General features: G+C 37.0%; 1 protein-coding gene across 1 annotated transcript in view; it reads left to right on the forward strand.

Moving 5' to 3' along the window:
- The window catches only part of MOXD1 (monooxygenase DBH like 1), a 95,521-nt gene that overhangs the window by 10,305 nt on the left and 63,257 nt on the right, over positions 1-21,959 (forward strand). The window contains exons 2-4 of the mRNA XM_046005909.1: positions 14,781-14,927; positions 16,548-16,715; positions 16,840-16,923. Of these exons, the coding sequence (XP_045861865.1) occupies positions 14,781-14,927; positions 16,548-16,715; positions 16,840-16,923 (399 nt within the window). The remainder of the gene's footprint in view (positions 1-14,780; positions 14,928-16,547; positions 16,716-16,839; positions 16,924-21,959) is intronic.

A 21,959-nucleotide genomic window follows, 5' to 3' on the forward strand; every position in this document is an offset into this window, starting at 1 on the left:
GTAAACACAGATTACACTAACAAGACTGCATTTTCTTTTGCATTTGGTTTGCTGGACTTGTAGTCGGAGTATTAAATACATGGCACATCTGAATGATAATAAGGCAATTGGCAAGGTTTCTCATTTCTTGCATGAGATGGGCTTAAAAAATTGAATTAGGCATAGTCATAGATATTTAAACATTCATACCGAAAATACATTGATGACAGACTGGTTACATTGGACTACAAGATGGTAATGTAGTAAAAGAATGAAAAGAAACTAAAAGTTAAAAATTCACTGACAATACACATAGAGTTAAATACTTGGTTAAAAAATTAATTGTGTATATATAAAATGTGTAAAATTGAACTTAATTAGAATTCATATGGAAAAGTTCTAAATATTAGGTCATTTTAAACTCAGAATATGTGCTGGCTAAACACATAGGTGCAATATTAGCCTATAAACTCTACTGTTTACATGAATGGAGGTAATATTGACAGAGTACTCTGTACTAGGCTAATCACATCAGAAGGTAACTTTTAGAATAACATTTTTAAGAGATCTAAAAGAGGATTATAAACATGATTGAAATCTCTGGAAGCTGGGATTCCCTGGGTAATGGGAAAGAACTGTCAATGTTTTGCCTGGAGAAAGTGATTAAAAAGATGTGATCATTTTGTTTGTTTGTTTGTTTTGAGTAGTGGACAGCATTCCTCAAAAAATATGGATTAGATGCTCTCTGTTAGGCTCCAGAAGGAATAAAAAAGACCCAGTTAATACATTAAAGAGTAGAAGATTTTATTTAGTTCAGTATAACACATTTCTGACAATGAGAAGTCTTGAAATTGAATGAGTTGCTTTGTGATGTTGTAAATTCATGAGCTTTTCACTAAAGGTATTAAATACTGTGTAATCATCTCTTTAAAAATATTTCTGAGAGGAGCGCCTGGGTGGTACAGTTGGCTGAGCATCTGACTCTTGATTTTGGCGCAGGTCATGACCTCAGGGTCATGAGACGGAGCCCCACATTGGGCTCCAGGTGCAGCAGGGAATCTGCATAAGATTCTCTCTCCCTCTCCCTCTGCCCCTCCCACATTTATGTTCTCTCTCTCAAAGAAATAAATCAGTCTTCAAAAAAAATTTTTTGGGAGAGAATTCCTCCTTTGGTGGGAGCTGGGATCAGGTGACTTTCAGGTTGTCTTCCGGCTTTAGAGTGATATTAAAAATAACTTTATTCCACATTCATGCTTTTAGATTATTCAAGAACTGAGGAGAAGAGAAAATATTAGTAACTATATTGGAAGCCATCTATGTTGTTTTTTACCCTGCCTCAGAAGTTGTCCTGTCTCTGTGTGCACTGTCCCATTACAGTGGGTGTGAGAGCATTTCATCTTCCTACTGTGTATTTCAATATATTCGAATTATGTGTAGTGAATGTGTATTAGTGAATGTGTACTTGAAATCTGAAATTTAAAATCTGAATTTAAAAAAATGCTTTCTGACTTGTATATACTCAGAAGAATTTGGAGGGCTTCAAGAGGGAAGATGATTATGAAGTTGGTGAGTTTCTGAAACTTGGTGGTGACGTTATTTTGATTTATCTCCTCCTGGTCTGCATATTCTCTGTCTCCTGACCTTCCCACCCAGAAAGATGTCTAGGTAGGCACCTCAAGTTTAACCTCATTCACCCTCAACATCTTTCTTTCCCAGCCTTCCCAGTCTTAGTAAATCGCACCTCCTGGTAGCTCCAATCAAAGCTTAGGAGTCTTTCTTTTGTCTTCTCTTTCCTTCACCCCACATATGAAATACATCTTCAGGTTCTGTTGACTTTTCCTCTAAGCTAAGTAAAAAACCTGCCTCCTTCCCAGTAAAGTAAAACTTCCTTTTACTATGACCAATCAATCACAGACCACCCGGACACTGCATGACTCCTATCTCTTTTTTTTTTTCCTTTAAGATTTATTTATTTATTTGGGACAGAGAGAGAGAGAGCACACACGTGTGCACTACTGGGGGCACGTGTGGGGGCAGAGGAAGAACTTTTAAAGATGTTGACAGAGATCACAAGTAGGCAGAGAGGCAGACAGAGAGAGGAGGAAGCAGGTTCCCTGCTAAGCAGAGAGCCTGATGCAGGGCTTGATCCCATGAACCTGAGACCATGACCTGAGCCGAAGGCAGAGGCTTTAACCCACTGAGCCACCCAGGCACCCCCCCCTTTTTAAAAATATTTTTATTTATTTATTTGAAAGACAGAGATCACAAGTAGGCAGAGAGGCAGACAGAGAGAGAGGAGGAGCAGAGGAAGAACTTTTAAAAATAGATTCCTCTGAGCTCGACCTGGGGCTCAGTCTCATGACCCTGAGATCCATGACCTGAGCTGAAACCAAGGGTTGGTCACTTAACTGTCTGAGTCACCCAGGTGCCTCATGACTCCTGTCTTCTGACCACCACTCTTATTCCTTCTTGTCATCCTCTACATGATAACCACAGCAACACACACACACACACACACACACACACACACACACACTTTTTTGTGTCAATCAGAATATGTCACTTGCTGCTTAAAGCTCAAATGACTTTTATATAAGCTTAGTATTAAATTTGAACTCCCTACACAACCTATAAGGAATCATAAGTTCTGGGACCTCCTTTGATCTCTGTTGATCTCTCTTGGGCTCCATATAGTTCAGCCACCTGGCTTTTATTTGCTTCCTCAAACTGGATGCCCACCCCTCTTCAGGTCTTTCCCCATTGCTGCCCTCTCTTCCCGGAATCTGCTTCCTCCATAACCTCTTGTGTCTGGCTCATAATTGTAGTTTATTTCTCAGAGTAAGTATCATTGTCTCAGTAGTGACTTTTCTGGTCACTCAGCCTGAAGGCTTTCCAGTCACTCTCTATAATCTGTTTTGTTCTCCTTTAAGTATTCATTATCTAAACATTTTGTTTATATATATTTATTTTTAAATTTTTACTTATTTTTTAAATTTTTCAGTGTTCCAGAATTCATTGTTTATGCACCACACCCAGTAATCCATGCAATACATGCCCTCCATAATACCCACCACCAGGCTCACCCAACCTTCCACCCCCCGCCCCTCCAAAACCCTCAGATTGTTTTTCAGAGTCCTCAGTCTGTCATGGTTCATCTCCCCTCCAATTTCCCCCAACTCACTTCTCCTCTCCATCTCTCCGCGGTATTCCTTATGCTCCACAAATAAGCGAAACCATATGATAATTGACTCTCTCTGCTTGACTTATTTCACTCAGCATAATCTCTTTCAGTTCCATCCAAGTTGATAAAAAAGTTGGGTATTCATCCTTTCTGATGGAGGCATAATACTCCATAGTATATATGGACCACATTTTCTTTACCCATTTGTCCGTTGAAGGGCATCTTGCTTCTTTCCACAGTTTGGCGACTGTGGCCATTGCTGCTATAAACATTGGGGTACAGATGGCCCTTCTTTTCACTACATCTGTATCTTTGGGGTAAGTACCCAGTAGAGCAACTGCAGGGTCATAGGGAAGCTCTATTTTTAATTTCTTCAGGAATCTCCACACTGTTTTCCAAAGTAGCTGCACCAACTTGCATTCCCACCAACAGTGTAAGAGAGTTCCCCTTTCTCCATATCCTCTCCAACACATGTTGTTTACTCTCTTGTTAATTTTGGCCATTCTAACTGGTGTAAGGAGGTATCTCAATGTGGTTTTGATTTGAATCTCCCTGATGGCTAATGATGATGAACATTTTTTCATGTGTCTGTTAGCCATTTGTATGTCTTCATTGGAGAAGTGTCTGTTCATGTCTTCTGCCCATTTCTTGACATGATTATCTGTTTTGTGTGTGTTGAGTTTGAGGAGTTATTTATAGATCTTGGATATCAGTCCTTTGTCTGTACTGTCATTTGCAAATATCTTCTCCCATTCAATGAGTTGCCTCTTTGTTTTGTTGACTGTTTCCTTTGCTGTGCAGAAGCTTTTGATCTTGATGAAGTCCCAAAAGTTCATTTTCGCTTTTGTTTCCTTTGCCTTTGGAAACATATCTTGAAAGAAGTAGCTGTGGCTGATGTCTAAACGTTTTGGTTATATTATTATTAAAAATAATCTTTAAATTGTCTGCTTCCCCCTCCCCTCAACTAAATTATAAGTTTGATCAGAGTACGGACTTTGCATGCTATCCTGTATACTCATGTGCCTTCAGCCCTACAACAGGGGCTGAGGAATACTAGTTGCTCAATGAAATTTGTGTTGGAAGAAAGGAGAAGGAAGGGAGGAAGGGAGAAAGGAAGGAAGGAAAGAAAGGAGGGAGGAAGGGAAGGAGGAAGGAAGGAACCAGTTTTCTTCTCAAAATTTCTTGTGTACAGTGGTCATGGGTAGTTAAGAGAAGTCCTTTAAAATTTTAAAAAACTAAGATGGTGGATTAAGATGAAGGTAAAATAATATCTTATTTCTATGATAAAACCTGGAATTGCTTGTTTTTTCCCCATTGGTATTTATTGTTAACCTAAAGAGTCAAAATGTTAATTTTACATTCTATCTCTTATAATTCTATAATTATAGCAAAGTATTAAATTACCGTACGTGAAAACTGAACTGAGATGATCAGCTGTAGGGGAAAATTCAGGATGTGTATTTTCAGAAGGTGGTGCTTAAAGAACAAACAGATTGCTCAGGTGGGCCCCTTATTGGACACAAGCCAACAGGGTTCCTACTTTGGTATATTTAAAAGATCCCTTATTAGACCTAAAGAGTTTCAGTTTTATCTGAAGTGATTTCTAGAAGGCAAGCTCCTTGCGTTTTGATATTCTGCCCCAATTTCTAAGATTAGTGAAGAAATATCTTATTAAAACCAGCTTACCCTGAAATCTGAAGGTTATGTGTATATAGTTTGTTTACACAGCTTATGAATTTTGGGGATCAAAGATTCTCTTTAACACAAAAATATTTATTATTACACTACAAATATTATTAAACCACTGTAACACTTATTATAGAAATTGATATCACAAACAGAAATGTTTGAAGTCACAAGGCTTTTGAGATTCGGAAAAAGAAGGAAAAACGACAAGCACCTGTTGAAGAAAGTGATGGCAGATGGTAACATTTTCCTCAAGGTTCCCCTGCAGCTGTGCTTACATTCGGTTTTCCAGGCTGAACGGGGTTTATTCATATCTTTTATCGCACCCAGAAGAGTTTTTACTTCATCCTGCTTACCACAGTATCAGTCAAAGCTCTTTTCTGTTGCAGAGATTTTATTCAAGAGAGAGAAAGAAGACTGACAATGAGAAAGAACCAATTGAACATCTGTGTAATCATGTTTTTTAACAAGAGGTCGTAGCAATCATGCCGATTTCCAAAGCCAGCTTTTGGATGTTAGTTTTAAAGTGGCAGTCAGGACAGTCAGGACTCGTGCTTATCATGCCAGGTGATAAAAGCCAACGGATGCTCGGGCTGACTTACTTTTCTCTTGCCTCTTGGCATTTTGAAATCTCAGTGATATATTTCATCTTTTTTTTCAAAGCCTAGTGTTCAAAAGACAAAACATCCTGTGAGAACATGTTTCATTTTTATGACACAACTGCAGATTAACTTTACTGCTGAAGTCTAATTATCAACTCAGATTTTCAAGGGTAACAGATAATATTTTATCTTTAAAAGGTAAAACAATGAAGCACCTGATTAAAATAATAATCCACAATAAAAGCAGAAAATAATACCTTCATGGCAGTTCCTACTGAAGTTAATCTTTTCTTTTTTTAAGATTATTTATTTATTTAATTGAGAGAGAGAGTGAGAGCACAAGCAGGGGACAGAGGCAGAGGCAGAGGGAGAAGCAGACTACGTGCTGAGCTTGTGGGGCTTGATCCCAGGACCCTGGGATCATGACCTGAGCTGAAGGCAGAGGCTTAAAGGACTGAGCCACCCAGGCACCTTGAAGTTGATCTTAATGTAGATATTTGGAGTTAGAATATGATTGAAATCCACGTAAAGGGGCGCCTGTGTGGCTCAGTCCGTTAAGCATCTGCCTTTGGCTTAGATCATGATCCCAGGCCAGCATCAGGTTCCTTACTCAGCAGGGAGCAAGCTTTTCCCTCTCCCTCTGCCATTACCCCTGCTTGTGTGCTCTCTGTCAAATAAATAAAGAAAATTTTAAAAAAAAATTCACATTTTAAAAATTTTTAAAAGCCATTTTAGCTAGAGTAACATAAGTTCACATTTCACTTTATAACATTAAAACTGAATAAACTTAAAGAATGACTTCTGCTCATTGACGTAATTAAAACATCTTCAAATTTTATTTTTAAACTTTTACAAAATCTTTACAGAATCATGATTCTCTGAATCCTCCTTAACCCTCTTGTCCTCATAAAATCAATTTTTAATGACACTGAATTGGAGGCTACTTTTTTATTTATCAGTATTTTATGTTAATTTATGCTATATACAGTATGTATCATACAATTAGATATTTTTAATGGCCGCGACATCTGACCGTGACAGTGAGAGTGCACTGTGATCAATATTCCTATTTTTATTGTAAAAGTGCTGGAATATTGAGCACTGTAGGAAGATAGCTGAGAAATGGCTTTGACCATGGATGCTCAGTAGAGATGTATCAGACTATATTTGCCAAATGGGACCTGGAATGGGGGCAAGGGGGTGTCATCCTGTTCTAACTGTAAAGGTGAAAATCAGATTGTCCAAGTGATCTTGGAGAATTTCATAAACATAAGTACTATACAGTCTGGCATTGTGACTATAAATTTCTGGATTATATTATTGGTTTTTAGGCTCTTAACTGTTGATGTTTTACTGTCAGTTTCATTCTGCCAGGTTTTTTTGTGTGTGGTTTTTTTTTCCTCCAAGAAGATAATAGTACAAAATAATGATTCCATGTAATTATCCAGTCAGATGACATGTAGCCCTTTATCAAACTGTCAGGAAACTGCTAAACTCACTGAGCAATATTTTTTTGGATTTAACCAATCTGCATGAAGGATTTTCAAGATTGACTATTCTTTGGGTGACTTGCTTTCTTTTCATCTCTTCTTTCCTCCCTCCCTTCCTTTTCTTCCTCCTGGCAAGAACAGTTGAATGATAGGGAATTTGGGACTCAGATTTTTTTTTCTTTTGCCTCTTTCTCTTTCTGGCATACTTCATTGCACTTTTAAGGTTTGCAATATACCATTTTCTTTATTTTAAAATATTAACCCCATTAAGACTGTTAGGTTAGTTCATGTATTTTCTTAATACAGGTTGAAGGAAGAAAGAAGGTGTTGCGAGGGAATAATTTTGTTCCCCTGAGTGAAACTATTTCCATACTACTAAGATGTTAATATAGGATGATGGCTCCTGAATTAGCATTAGAGGAAAAATTTTGTAACTTAGAATTTATCAATTATATAATAATTTATATAATTAATTAAAATAATAATTTAAAAATAATAATAATTTAGAATTAGCAAGAGGAAAAGCAGGATGATCCTTTTAAAATTACACATATTTAATAAGCATCTGCAGTATACAAGTAACTCAGGATATAAATTCACATTAGAAACATTCTGAAACATGGTCTCTCTCTCTTAGATCTGGGTTTTTTTTGTGGGGTTTTTGCTTTTTTTTTTTGTTTTGTTATTGTTTTTGCCTTATTTCTTTAAAATAGGTAGGAAATGCCCTTTACGTGTAAAAGGATTTCAAAGAGCTGTTGCATGCGTCAACTTTTTTTTTTTCTGAATGCTAATGTCAGTTTCATAAGATTCATGTCCATTTAGGGGCTAAAAGGTCACAACAATGTTCCCAGATTTCAGGGCCAGATGTGTCTGCATGGCAGATCATGCCAGCTCAAACTCATGCTAGCATCTGGTTAAACACATTCCACACCGATTTTAACCATATGAAATGTAATTGAGAACAAATGAGAAAATAATCTGTCTCCCTCTTTTTGTTCCATTTACAGCATAAGCAACTATATTAAAGGTGCAAATTTATAGCTGGATTGATAAGATTAGCTTTCTATTTCCAGGCAATTACCACAGGGTTGAGAAGATAATTTTTATCTAGAATATATTGCAGGCTCCAAGGGAATGCAAAAGAGGAGTAAGGATTCTAAGAAGGAATGATCACTTCCAGTTGGAATGATCAAAGAAAACTTCATAGAGGAGCTAGAGTCATGAGTCTTGAAGAGAAGGAAGTGTCTCAATGGAGTTAAGTTTCAATAGGTGGATTTAGTGGGGAGGATTTCTCAGTGGAGTAAAGAGAGTAGGGGGGATAGAGAAGAATGTGAACAAAAGCTAGGAGATGGAAAAAAGCAGAATTTGAGGGGAATAATAAATAGATAATGGAGACCATGTGGTAGGGTTAATGGTGACACTCTGAAAAACCAGGTTAGGCTGAATTGTAGAAAAACTTGAACTTAAATTATAGAACTTTGTACTATAGACCACTGAATAAAATACAGTGACACACTGAGAGTGATTTTGACATAAATAATACGGTGATACTCTGAAGTGAGGTAGAAGAAGTTGTAATAGAGTAGAAGTAAAAGATGGGATATTTTTCCAAAGGAGGAATTGATAGGATTGTGGAAGTGTGAGTAACAGAGGAAGAAGTTAAAGAAGACTGCAGTTTTGAATTTGGATAGTGGGAGAATGACAGGATACTGAAAGAAATTCAGGAAAACAAGTCTTAGAGACAAAGGGTGGATACAATTTTGGTTTTATTGCTCTTTGAAATGACACTAAGACTTCCAAGTGGAGTTATCCAGTAGACTTTTAGATATGTGATACTGAAAAGAAGGCAGTGATTAGAAACTCCTAGAGTAGATGAGATTCCCAAAGAATGAACTATGAAGACAGGAGATAATGTCAGGGACAGAATTTTATGTTTATGCTTAGAGAATGGGAATAGTAGAGATAAACTGTCAGAAGTGGTCACTAGTGGGGCTGTCCAGAAGTGAGAAATGTGGACATCCTTGCCTTTTCCCCAAGACTTACTTGTCCCCAAACTTAGGGGAAGAATTTAGACTTTCATCATTAACTATGATGTTTTCTGCAGGATTTTTTTATGGATGCTTTCTATAATGTTAAGAACGTACCCTTCTGCTGTTTGCTGAGAGATTTTACCTTGAATGAATGTTTTAAATGGTTTTTCTGTATTTATTAAGATGATTCTGTGATTTCCTTTTTTAGACTTTGAATTGCATTGATTGATTTTATAATATTGAACCAACTCTGCATAATAATGATATATTATCCTTTTTTTAAAAAAAATCACTAAATTCTATTTGCTAATATGTATTTTTGTAATGTCTTTGATTTTGGTATCAGGGTAAGGCTGGCATCAAGCAATGATTTGGGCAGTGCTCTGTGTTCTTTATCTTCTGGAAGACTTTGTGAAGGGTTGATATTACCTCTTCCTTAAATATTTGGTAAAGTTCCAAGTGAAAGAAACTTGGCTTAGAATTTTCTTTGTAGGAAGGTTTTTACCCATGAGTACGCTGTAGGACTATTCAGAGTATCTGTTTTCCTTAATGAATTTTGCTGGTTTATGTCTTTCAAACTTTGCCTGTTTCACGTCTAAATTATCCAAGTTTCTTATGCCTAGGTGTACATAATATTATTAACTTTTTAATGCCTATAGGATCTAATGTAATATTTCCCCTTTATTTCATTTGCATCTCTTTGGTTTCTACTTGTCTCATCTGTACTTTATTTTATATATCTCTCTCCTGCTTTTCTTTTAGATTAGTATTTTTTTTTATTCCAAAAAGTGAATATTGTTTGGGATAGAAAGAAGGCAAGATATGAGCTGTCATGTGTCATGACTGAAATTCTCTTATAGCGAGATGCATTATCATAAGCTGAGGGTGGGAAGTACTGGCATCTTAAAGAGAGAGGGTTCTAATATTTATCTCAGGAGGCCTCCTGAGAAAACAGTAAGAGATTCACATGTGCATTTCTAAGCATTAGGAAGGGCCTAACTCAAGAAAACATGTAGCTGATAATACTATCTCGATAGCTAAGCTATGGTAGGCTCAAATCTGAAGACGTATCAAAATAGACCTTAAGAACTAGAGAATGTGGAGAAAATAAAATGGAATTACAGGAGTGCTTCACATTTCAGTTATAATAAAATCCATTCATGTTTCCCTCAATAAGTTTGAAGATACCAGCATCTTTCAGACAATCCCATGTTGCCAGAAGCCTAGAGCTTTCACTTAACCTTCGCCTGGCTTTTCACAATATTGAAACCTCAGCAGTTTATGTCGCATAGACAGGTCTCTTCAGAGAGACCTGAGTGAAGTTTCTCCCATTTTCATATCAGCTGGATATTCTGTGGGATTAATGGGTTTGGAAACATATTTGCAAGACTAGGATAATTATTCTACTCTTCATTGCATTTTGTTTCGTGTTCTTTTTGTTTGCAAAAACCGTGACTGCTTGAGTTATGTCATGAAATGTGAACTCAGTATGAAGGTTCCGTTTATCCGAATCCCTCACTGTCTCTGGACATTGGTATTTCACCCACAAATTGAAAATCTGTGTGATCAAAAGTGGGAAGATCACAATATGACAGGAATATTTCGTTTGAATTGTTTTCACAGTTACAACTGGTTCTCAGAATAAATATTTTGACAGCCCCCAACTTTAGCAACAACAAAGTAACGTTTCATGTAAAAACAAACAATCAAAAAAACCTTAATGTAGGTATTTTCTGTAGACTTCACAGCAGCAGCCACTACAGCGTGTAACAGTGGAGAAGGATACAGACTTGAGTCAGACAGTCTGGCTTTGAATACTGGCTTTTCAGTTTACCAACTGCGTGATCCTGAGCAAGATGCTTGACCTTCTTATGCTTTCGTGTCTTTGTCTGGGAAAGAGGAAACTAGTTTTATCTCATAGACCTGATGTGAAGGTGGAAATGAGTTAATGTGTGTGCACGTAATAATACAGGCTTAAACCAGGCCGTGTGTGGGGGGTGTGCTCAGTGAGTTGTAGTTGCGGAGAGGGTGAAAAAGGGTTAGTTAGGCTCTGTGCATCACTGACAATGGGTTTGAGCAAATATTGGGATGTCAAATTTACACATACTTGATAGCTACCTCAAAAAGTTACTAAGAATAAAAATGCCAGATGCCATCCATTTGAGTGAGACATTTACCATTTAAGGTTTTTTTTTCTGGTGTACTTTATTTATTTATTTATTTATCTAAGCATAGTGATCATTTCTTCAAATGCAATTTTTTTTTTCTTACAAATCTCTTTAATGGTATACTAATAATACAATACATAATTAAAGGGCAAAACAACAAACCTATTAACAGGGAAAACAATCTCAAAAAGGAAGAATAACATAAAATTTAAGCCCTCAAGTCAAAATATCTGCTTAAAGAATGATCACATATTATGTCTCTAATATTTTTATTTTTCATATATGCCAGAGTCATGTAGTTTACATGAATGAGGAAAAATGAAATAAATAAATATTCATTTCATGAATATGAAATATTAGGTTCATGATTTTTTTAAGTTTATTTTTATTTTTCTGTTACCATAGCCATGAATCCTTAACGCTTTCTGTTATAATGCATATTAATCCCCTGACAGTACTTTGTAAAAATCCAGGTCTTTTTAGCAATCTAAATAAACAGGCATATAATTCACACAGTATTGATTCCGGTGACCTCTCAGAAAGCAAATCACAGCAAGAGAATCTGATGTGTTTTATAAATTCACCCTTTAGCCGGTCTATTTATCTTTGTAAAGGATAGACGTATAACTGAAAGGAAAGCTCTGCTTTAGCAGAAAGATTGCCAAACTTGAAATTGGAAAATTCTAGTTTGATCCCTGGAATTACCACTTAGTTGTTCTGACTGTGGATCAGTCTTTTAACCTTTCTGAATCATGACTTCAACAACCAGATACCAGATTGAAATTGAAATGAATTGAATTGACATAACTGATATTCTGAATGAAATTCCACAAATAACTTTGGGGACAGTATCTGACTCACGGTAGATGTGCAACTAGTACTTCACGGTTTAGTTTCAAAAAGACTCAGAAGACTTAGATTCTGATCGCAATTATTTTCCTGAGTCTTTTTTTTTTTTTATCCAAACTATATTAATTCTATTTTTTTTTCTTTTTATTTTTATTTGTTTATTTACAGCATAACAGTGTTCATTGTTTTGGCATCACACCCAGTGCTCCATGCAGTACGTGCCCTCCTCATTACCCACCACCTGATCCCTCAACCTCCCAACCCCCCCATTCCCCCGCCGCCCCTTCATAACCCTCTAGTTGTTTTTCAGAGTCCATAGTCTCTCATGGTTCATCTCCCCTTCCAGTTTCCCTCGACTCCCTCTCCTCTCCATCTCCCCATGTCCTCCATGTTATTTGTTATGCTCCACAAATAAGTGAGACCATATGATACTTGACTCTCTCTGCTTGACTTATTTCGCTCAGCATAATTTCTTCCAGTCCCGTCCATGTTGCTACAAAAGTTGGGTATTCGTCCTTTCTGATGGAGGCATAATACTCCATTGTGTATATGGACCACATCTTCCTTATCCATTCATCCGTTGAAGGGCATCTTGGTTCTTTCCACACAGACCAGTGGAACAGAGTGGAGAGCCCAGATATGGACCCTCAACTCTATGGTCAAATAATCTTCGACAAAACAGGAAAAAATATTCAATGGAAAAAAGACAGTCTCTTCAATAAATGGTGCTGGGAAAACTGGACAGCGATATGTAGAAGAATGAAACTCGACCATTCTCTTACACCGTACACAAAGATAAACTCGAAATGGATAAAAGACCTCAACGTGAGACAGGAATCTATCAGAATCCTAGAGGAGAACATAGGCAGTAACCTCTTCGATATCAGCCACAGCAACTTCTTTCAAGATATGTCTCCAAAGGCCAAGGAAACAAAAGCAAAAATGAACTTTTGGGACTTCATCAAGATCAAAAGCTTCTGCACAGCAAAGGAAACAGTCAACAAAACAAAGAGGCAACCCACGGAATGGGAGAAGATATTTGCAAATGACAGTACAGACAAAAGGTTGATATCCAGGATCTATAAAGAACTTCTCAAACTCAACACACACAAAACAGATAATCATATCAAAAAATGGGCAGAAGATATGAACAGACACTTCTCCAACGAAGACATACAAATGGCTATCAGACACATGAAAAAATGTTCATCATCACTAGCCATCAGGGAGATTCAAATTAAAACCACATTGAGATACCACCTGACACCAGTTAGAATGGCCAAAATTAGCAAGACAGGAAACAACGTGTGTTGGAGAGGATGTGGAGAAAGAGGAACCCTCTTACACTGTTGGTGGGAATGCAAGTTAGTGCAGCCACTTTGGAGAACAGTGTGGAGATTCCTGAAGAAATTAAAAATAGAGCTTCCCTATGACCCTGCAATTGCACTGCTGGGTATTTACCCCAAAGATACAGATGTAGTGAAAAGAAGGGCCATTTGTACCCCAATGTTTATTGCAGCAATGGCTACGGTCGCCAAACTGTGGAAAGAACCAAGATGCCCTTCAAATGCAATTTTAATGTTAGTAAAAAAAACCTGTAATTATGTTTCAGCATGCATTTTTGAAATCAGCCATTTATGGCTTGTTAAAAATAAAATATTCTCAAGCACAGAAAGGCCAGTACAATTAAGGCCAACTTGGTGTCTTCTATAAGTGATGAGAACTAGCACCATGAGTTTTATAATACAGTAATATATTAGTAAGGGCCAAGTGGTAAGATAGTAGGCAAATGGTAAAATATAGTAAGTAAATGGTATATGATTTAGGGAAATATTTTGGATGAAAACCAAATTGCATTGGAAAAGGGGAAAGGAAATTAGCATTAAATGGGCAATATAATCCATTGTAGGCAATTTCCCCTCATTTCTTTATCTTTCAAAATCCATAAAATAAGTATGCATTATCCCCATTTCACTAATGTTAGAACAAAAGCTCACAGAGTTTGACTTCAACAACTCTCCGAGGCTATTTAGGGTAGAGCCAGGGGTCAGGTTCTTGCCATTTGATTTCAAAGCCAATGACCTCTCCATTGCTTTAGTCTGCCTCCCAAAAGTGATCTGCATACCACTGATCAAGCTTAGTACAAAAATCATCGCTAATCCATAAAAACAAAATTTCCCCAGTTTTTCAATATTTTGTAATTCAATGAGTTTAATTTCTTTCCATTCTTTTCCACTGCATTTCATTTTAATGAGCATTGGGTATTACAGCACATACCAAAATGACCTATATCCTCAGCTGGGGCCTCTTTGTTTTTAGGAGCGGTGAAGGGAAGCCCCACCTCGGGTAACAGTGGTAAAGGGCTTTCCTTGGGTTGGTTCTACATGGGTTGGTTCTATCTTTGTCCCAAACGAGTCAATTCACTTTGGAGCAAGCTGTTTCACAGTGTGGAAGCTCCTCTTTTCATTTGTATAATGAAGGAAAAGTACTAGGTGATCTTTGATGTCTGTTTACTCCATCTCTTTTAATGCTCTATGATACTATAAGTCCATATCACATTTCCCCAGAGTGCCCAAGGTTCAAATATGGTTCAGTTTCATAGAGAACTGATTTCCTAGTGGGGATACTCCAGCTCCTTGAAAATTCCCAGGACTTTAGAAATGACTGTAGATACAGGACTTTGTAATAAGCTAGCCCCAAATCACTTTTTTAAGGTCCTATAAATATTCCTAATCTAAATTCTTTTCACTCTGAATCTGGGATGTCCTAATTTTTCTTTTCCATATTTTCCACAGGATTATTTTACCAATGCAAATAGAGAGTTGAAAAAAGATAAGCAACAAGATTACCACCTGGACTATGCCATGGAAAATAGCACCCACACAGTAATTGAGTTTACCAGAGAGCTGCATACATGTGACATAAATGACAAGAGTATAACGGTACGGAGCCTATGTGAGAATGCATGCATGAAGATACTGTACATCTACGGTTGTGAAACACTGTAGAATAAAAGGAACAAATATTAAAAATAACCTTTGCAAAAAAAGTCACACAGTCTGTTTTAGAGTACCTTTGAAATCTTTTTAGAAGCCACAGAAAATCTAAGACTATACATTTGAAGAAAGGCAATTTTTGTGTGAATCTCACATTTTGAAGGGCCATTTAAAGTGAGTATGATTTTATCTGTAAGAGTTCTAGCTTTTTCTATATCAAGTTGGAGAATCCACAGATAAAGTTTGGAAAAAAATGTATTACACAAGAGGGGATGATGATACTGAATATCAGGGTATAATTCACCTGATTTGTGACTGGTTCATTTTTGTAAATTTCTAAAATCGAGATGAATAGCAGATTGATTAAAATTGCCTACCGACATGTTATACAAGATTTTTTATTGTCAGACTTCATGCAAACATTAATATCTTTATGAATATGCAAATTAAATATTTAGACAGTATATAATTCATGTGGTACTTAGGAAGTTTCATGAATTTCTTGGATCGATTTCATTTTGTATAGATCAATCAAATTATCTTTTTTATTTGATAAAACTTCAAAAATGGGAATGTAAAAATCTGAAACAGTTTTGATTAACATTCAGCGTAAAGAGTCAAAGAGGAAGAAAAAGAACACATGCAAAGACATGGATCACTTTTTATGTAATATACAGTGCAATTATACCTTAATTGGAAAAATAATTATAGTCATTTGACATATTAAGAAAGAATATAGCTTTTAAAATGAATAGCTTTTGCTTTATTGTTTATTTTCAAAGTTCTTATTACAAAGATCTGGCAAAGATGCCTTTATCTGTGGGAGGACTGAACAATTTCTTCATACCTCAGCAAGCCCTCCCCCTCCCTGCTCCAGCACCCTTTGGGCAATCTCTTGTTTGCTAAATGGAAACCAATTTCACCTTACAGTACTTTCCCTCATTGGGACACCCTAGTCCCTTGGAAATTCCCAGGATTCATAAATGACTAAAGCTAGACTCTAGGATAATAAACCCCAAATCAGAAATTCCTCCTGTGTTTGCACTTTCTGTCAAGTCATACACATGACCGGGCTAGTGCCTGGGAAAAATATATTATGAGCATAAAGGTACTGATCTGGAAAGTCGTTTTAATTTTCATTCTGTTTATTTTCCCTAAAATGTTGCAAGGCATTAAAACAGGTTTTAATTTTATAGAATTTTGCATCTGAACAGGAGTATTTGCTTGGTAACTACGAGTTGCTAGTTTGCAGACCTAGTGTGAGGATTATTTACTGTTGTCATGTGAGAGAAAGGATAACCACGGAGTCCGTCGTTCTTTGCTCTCTCAGAAGACATAATCTTGCGTGCTGAGAGAGACTGTTTCTTCCAAAAAGAAAGTCGTCTATTTGGAAACTTAATGACTTAATCAAATTGACAATCCTAGAGACCATACTGAGGACTCCAAATGTCATTATTCTCTTTTCTTCACGTCTCTATCTGGCTTCCAATAGAGTTCTCTAAACTCAGTTCAGTGGTAAGGACAGGGCTCTCATGAGACATAATGATGCCCCTGTGTGATCCCTAGGAGAGCACTGTGAGAGTGATCTGGGCGTACCACCATGAAGATGTGGGAGAAGCCGGCCCCAAGTACCATGACTCCAATCGTGGCACCAAGAGTCTACGGCTATTGAATCCTGAGAAAACCAACGTGTTATCTACAGTCATACCATACTTTGACCTGGTGAATCAGGACGTAAGTTTTTTCAGGTTTTATGTCTGGAAGGGTGGGTTTATTGAAATCGTGTAAGAGTTTTTAACTTACACTGCTGTGTTTAATAGTGTGACTTTGTTTTCCCTTCCCCTTTTTATTAAGACAGGTCCCCATCCCAAACAAAGGTACGACCTATTGGTGCCAAATGTTTAAGATTCCTGTGTTCCAAGAAAAGCATCATGTAATAAAGGTATGTGACTCAATCACAGGCTAAATTTAATATGTATGAATGGAGGAGAAATTGTTGTTAAAATGAAAATGACAAAAAAAATTGAAATGATTTTCAAGTATGTGAAAGTTATTTCAAGAAAAAAGAACTGGCTTATCTGACTCACACCCTGTCTTAGGAGCCACTGAATTTAGAGAGAAATCTTGGATTGTAGCCAGGATTTTGTTTTTTGTCTCCAAATTTTAGGTTTTAAGGTAAAAGTTGAGGGATGCATTTGAACACTGCTAGTTATTTCTCTTTTCTTTTATAAAAAAGATTTTTTTTATTTATTTATTTTAGAGATAGAGTGTGTGCACATGGGCACATAGGGTAGGGCAGGGAGGAGTAGAGGGGGAAGGAAAGGATTGAGGGGGAAGAATCTCAAGCAGAACTCCATGCTCGGTGGGGAGCCTGACAGGGGTGGGGAGGCTCAGTCTCTCAACCCAGAGATCATGATCTGAGTCAAAATCAAGAGTCAGGCGCTTAACCGACTGAGCCACCCAGGCACCCCAACACTGGTTATTTCTTAGGCAACACTGTACAGTTGGAATTGCTGGAGTTTCCATTTAAATAATACATTTGCATATCAATAAATTATATGCAGGAAGATTACATTCCCCACCAAAATTGTTTGAAAATGTCTGCCTCATTGTAAATATTGGATATTGTTAAAAAAAAATGTTTTTCATAGTGATTTTTTTTTGAAAACAGGAAAATGAGTGGATTCCCACAACATTAAAAAATTCAGAATTGGGTAAGAATTCTTTGCCTGTGGCCTATAATTTCCTCCCACCTCTACCAGGAATAGTCTCCCAAAACTTTTGCATCTAGTTAGTGAATGAATAAGTATTTTTGAGGGATTACACATCCTTGGCTCTGTGCTAGAAAGTGTTTTGTAGTTCCACAGAGGCTGAATATATAACCCATGCATTCAGAGAACCTGGGAGAAGTGTCCTAGACACAGGAAAGAAGAACATAGAATTCAGTCGTGCACACAAATGCTCTAAACATTCAGAAGGCCGACATCACCCACTTTTCCCCAGCCCCCAGACCATGTAACAAAGCAGTGTGGATGTGAGAAAGGAGCAAACCTGTAGATCCTAGAATCCAGAAAGAAGTATATGGGCTCAACTCACAGGTTGTTTCTTGAACTAAATTTGTGCTCTCAGGTAAGTAGCCCTGGGGTAATACCCTGGCTTCTTCGTCTGTAAAGGGTCATCCATCGTAGCACTGTCCCTGCTAACCTCAAAACATTTTGGCAGAAATGGAAACACTGAGTACATTCTATAAAGCGACTTAAATTTGTTAATTTCTAATATATTTGTCCAGAGGCACAGAGCTGCCTTTTATTTGTACATATGATTCATAACTACTTACAGAGACATGAGGGGTAGGTTGAAGGAATGTTTATTGAATTACTAAGTAGTCCTAAATATTTGTGGAGTATTTTTGCAATTGGAAGACTTACTAACAATGAGACTTCAAATGAGACACTTATTTCTGTGCAATATTATTTTCTGTTTCTTCCATGTGCCTTAATTCTGTGCCCAAGGCCAGTATTATGCCAGTGAAGAGCCTTTCTCTTCACTGGCATAGTAGAGGAAAAGAGAATGGTATATTTATATGTACTTTGTGTCCTATTGTACTGTGTGTCATTTGCAGTAAATTTAATGGGAACTCAGCTTAAGGGACAAATGTAAAAAACTACAGGGTCAGAAATGAAAGCAAATGTTTCATAAAATGGGTCCCTGATTCATTTTTCAGCAAATGTTAATTGATAGGATATGAAGTCCTTAATTACTTGTATCAATGCATTTTTTTAAAAAGATTTTTTTATTTGACAGAGAGAGAGCACAAGCAGGAGGGAGAGGGAGAAACAGGCTCTCTGCTGAGCAGGGAGCCCGATGTGGGGCTTGATCCCAGGACTCTGGTATCATGACCTGAGCTGAAGGCAGGCACTTAACCCACTGAACCACTCAGGTGCCCCCATCAATGCATTTTTATTCTCAGTTGTTATTTTTTTTTTAAGATTTTATTTATTTATTTGACAGAGAGAGAAATCACAAGTAGGCAAAGAGGCAGGTGGGGGGAAGAGGGAAGCAGGCTCCCTGCTGAGCAGAGAGCCCGATGTAGGGCTCGATTCCAGGACCCTGAGATCATGACCTGAGCTGAAGGCAGAGACTTAACCCATTGAGCCACCCAGGTGCCCCTCTTAGTTGTTATTAATGCTAATAATTCAGTTGAATGAAAAACGAATTTGCTCTTAAGGGGAGTCAGTATATCTTCCAACTCTCTAAGTAGGACACTTTCTCGGTATCCCATCAAAGAATTTTCCATCTCGTGGTTATCATAGTAATACTCAGATATGTGGGCATGTATTAAGTATCTGGAGTTCTATAAGATGATGAAAGTTCTTTACTCCTAGAAAGGGGGTTTGAGGGAGAGAGGAGTGGTTATACAAAATTTGGGTGCTGCAGGGGCAGAGGGTTGGTGGCTGGAACTTAAAATTCTGTTATTACTTAAGAATACCATTTATAGAATAGGTTCCTGAGCTTGTTAAACCCTAAAACATTTTAAAGGTTGTTAAGTATTATGAAACATTTTACTTAGAAATGAACTTAAGTAAGGTATACAAAAAGAGAAGGGGTGCCTGGCTGGCTCAGTCGGAGGAGAATGTGACTTCTGACTTCTAGGTTGTGAATTCGAGCTCCATGTTGGGTGAAGAGATTACTAAAAATAAAGTCTTGGGGCGCCTGGGTGGCTCAGTGGGTTAAAGCCTCTGCCTTCGGCTCAGGTCATGATCCCAGGGTCCTGGGATGGAGCCCTGCATCAGGCTCTCTGCTCGGCAGGGAACCTGCTTCCCTTTCTCTCTGCCTGCCTCTCTGCCTACTTGTGATCTCTGTCTGTCAAATAAATAAATAAAATCTTTAAAAAAAAAAAAAATAAAGTCTTAAAAAGGAAAAAAAAACCCAAAAAGAGAAGAGAAAGCTTTAGTTAGAAAATAAATCCAAAATATTTAGGTTGTAGAAATAGGGACACCTGGGTGGTTCACTTGGTTAAGTGACTGATTTTGGCTCAGATCCTGATCTCAGGTTCCTGGAATGAGCCCTGCCTCAGGGTCCAGCTCAGCGGGCAGGGCAGTTGGATTGATGCTTCTTTCTCTCCCTCTGCCCCTTCCCCAGCTGGCTCTCTCTCTCCTTCTCTCTCTCTCTCTCTCTCGCTCAAATAAATAAACAAATCTTTAAAAATAAAGATTATAAAAATAATTCAGGTTCTACATGTTTGGAGACATTCTTTAAAAAGTTTTAATTTGTGGCGTATGCCAGTTTACAATAAAATTTTAATACATTTCTACAGTAGAATTCATAAATTTAATACTTACCTTGAGAAATTACCTAACTTCCATTGTCTTTCCTTTAGCAGAGATGATTTCTAGTAATTTAAGAAAATTGTATCTTCTTTTCACAGACTCAAAGACTCCTATGTTTTGAAAAGCCATGAGCTAGGTGCTTGTCTTTATTCCTTATTTTATGTCCCACAAATCACTGGATCAAAAAGCCTGAGTTCTCTGATACAAAAAACAAAACGTACTTTCTCAGAAAAAAGAAAATGGCTTTTATATTGTGTTATATTATGTGTCATTTGCAGTGAGTTTTAAGAACATATCGATAATAGTAATACTGCGAGAAATCAACTTTGTTGTCTGGACTCTCATTTCAAACAAAGAAAAGTGTGTAATTGCAGTTTGATTGTAAATACTACTGCCCAATATACATTTCGTAGTTGTAATAACTATAAAATTAAGCCGATAAATAAAATATATCAGTGGCTTTTTGTGAATATATTTAATATAAATGACTAAAATAAAAATATTGATTATATTTTAATTTAAATTTTAATCATGTAATAATAATCATTTGCTACCAAAAATATGAAATAAGGTAAATATTTTCTAAAATTATAAACTAACAGAGGTAAATAATTTCTAAAAGTATAAACAAAAAAGGTCAATAATTTCATCTGCAGGAGAAATGAGATTGTGATAAAAATTGTTGGTGGCTTTAATTCACTTGTGATTCCAATTTATCAATTTGTATTTTGATTTTTGTGGAAAATATTTAAATTTGATTTGACAATATTTGTATTGTCAGATGACAGCATCTCACACTAGAAGATAGATTTGGAGATTATACAAAGAAAACTCTTAGCAATTTATAGTAAAACCATACCTCTCATGTGAGACCACTTCTGTGACTCTCATGAGACCCACTGTCTAGCCCATATCTCCCTATTTGAATATAACCCTATTTAAGCTTTGCCAAATAAGTAACTTTACCTTAAATTTAAAGTTTTGGGAGAAAGTGATTCTTTTCTACTCTCTTTAGTCAATAGTGATATCATTATCACCTGATAGTAACAACTGGGTATGTTCTGCTAGAAGCTGGGCCTATCAGTTGGTTTAGCACACTGTTCTGTGTGTGTGTGTGTATGTGTGTGTGTGTAACCTTTATTGCCAGAGAATTCTCTCATAGATGAACTGAACTCCGAACTCCTCCATTTAAACTTGATCTATCTTATTTGATTTAATAAATAATTGTTGATGGCCTATCACATTAAAGAGGAGGAAAAAGAACAGCCAGGCTGACTCAACATCCTGTAGCCATCTCGCCTTAAAGGCCCACCTTTCTTATAGGGCAGCAGTAAGCCCTTTGGTCTCGTAGGTGAGTTCTGTGCTCTGATGGGCCAGATATGGATGCCTTCTTGCCATTATTAGTCATTTATCCATGGGAAAGTTATTTGTCACCAACATTTTATGATTTAAATTCTAATGGTAACTTCTTATGGGATTATTTGGACTGAAGGTTATGTAGCAGTTAAAAATTTTTTATTACCACTTGGTACTGTATCTGACACATAGAAAACTCCTAACAAACTCAGCTATTATTATCAGGCTTTTTTTTTTTTTTCCCCCAGTGTTGCTGTCTGAATGACTTTTCACTGAAAACTGCTATTTAGTG

The sequence above is a fragment of the Meles meles genome, chromosome 5, assembly GCF_922984935.1.
Source record: "Meles meles chromosome 5, mMelMel3.1 paternal haplotype, whole genome shotgun sequence".
Lineage (NCBI taxonomy): Eukaryota > Metazoa > Chordata > Mammalia > Carnivora > Mustelidae > Meles > Meles meles.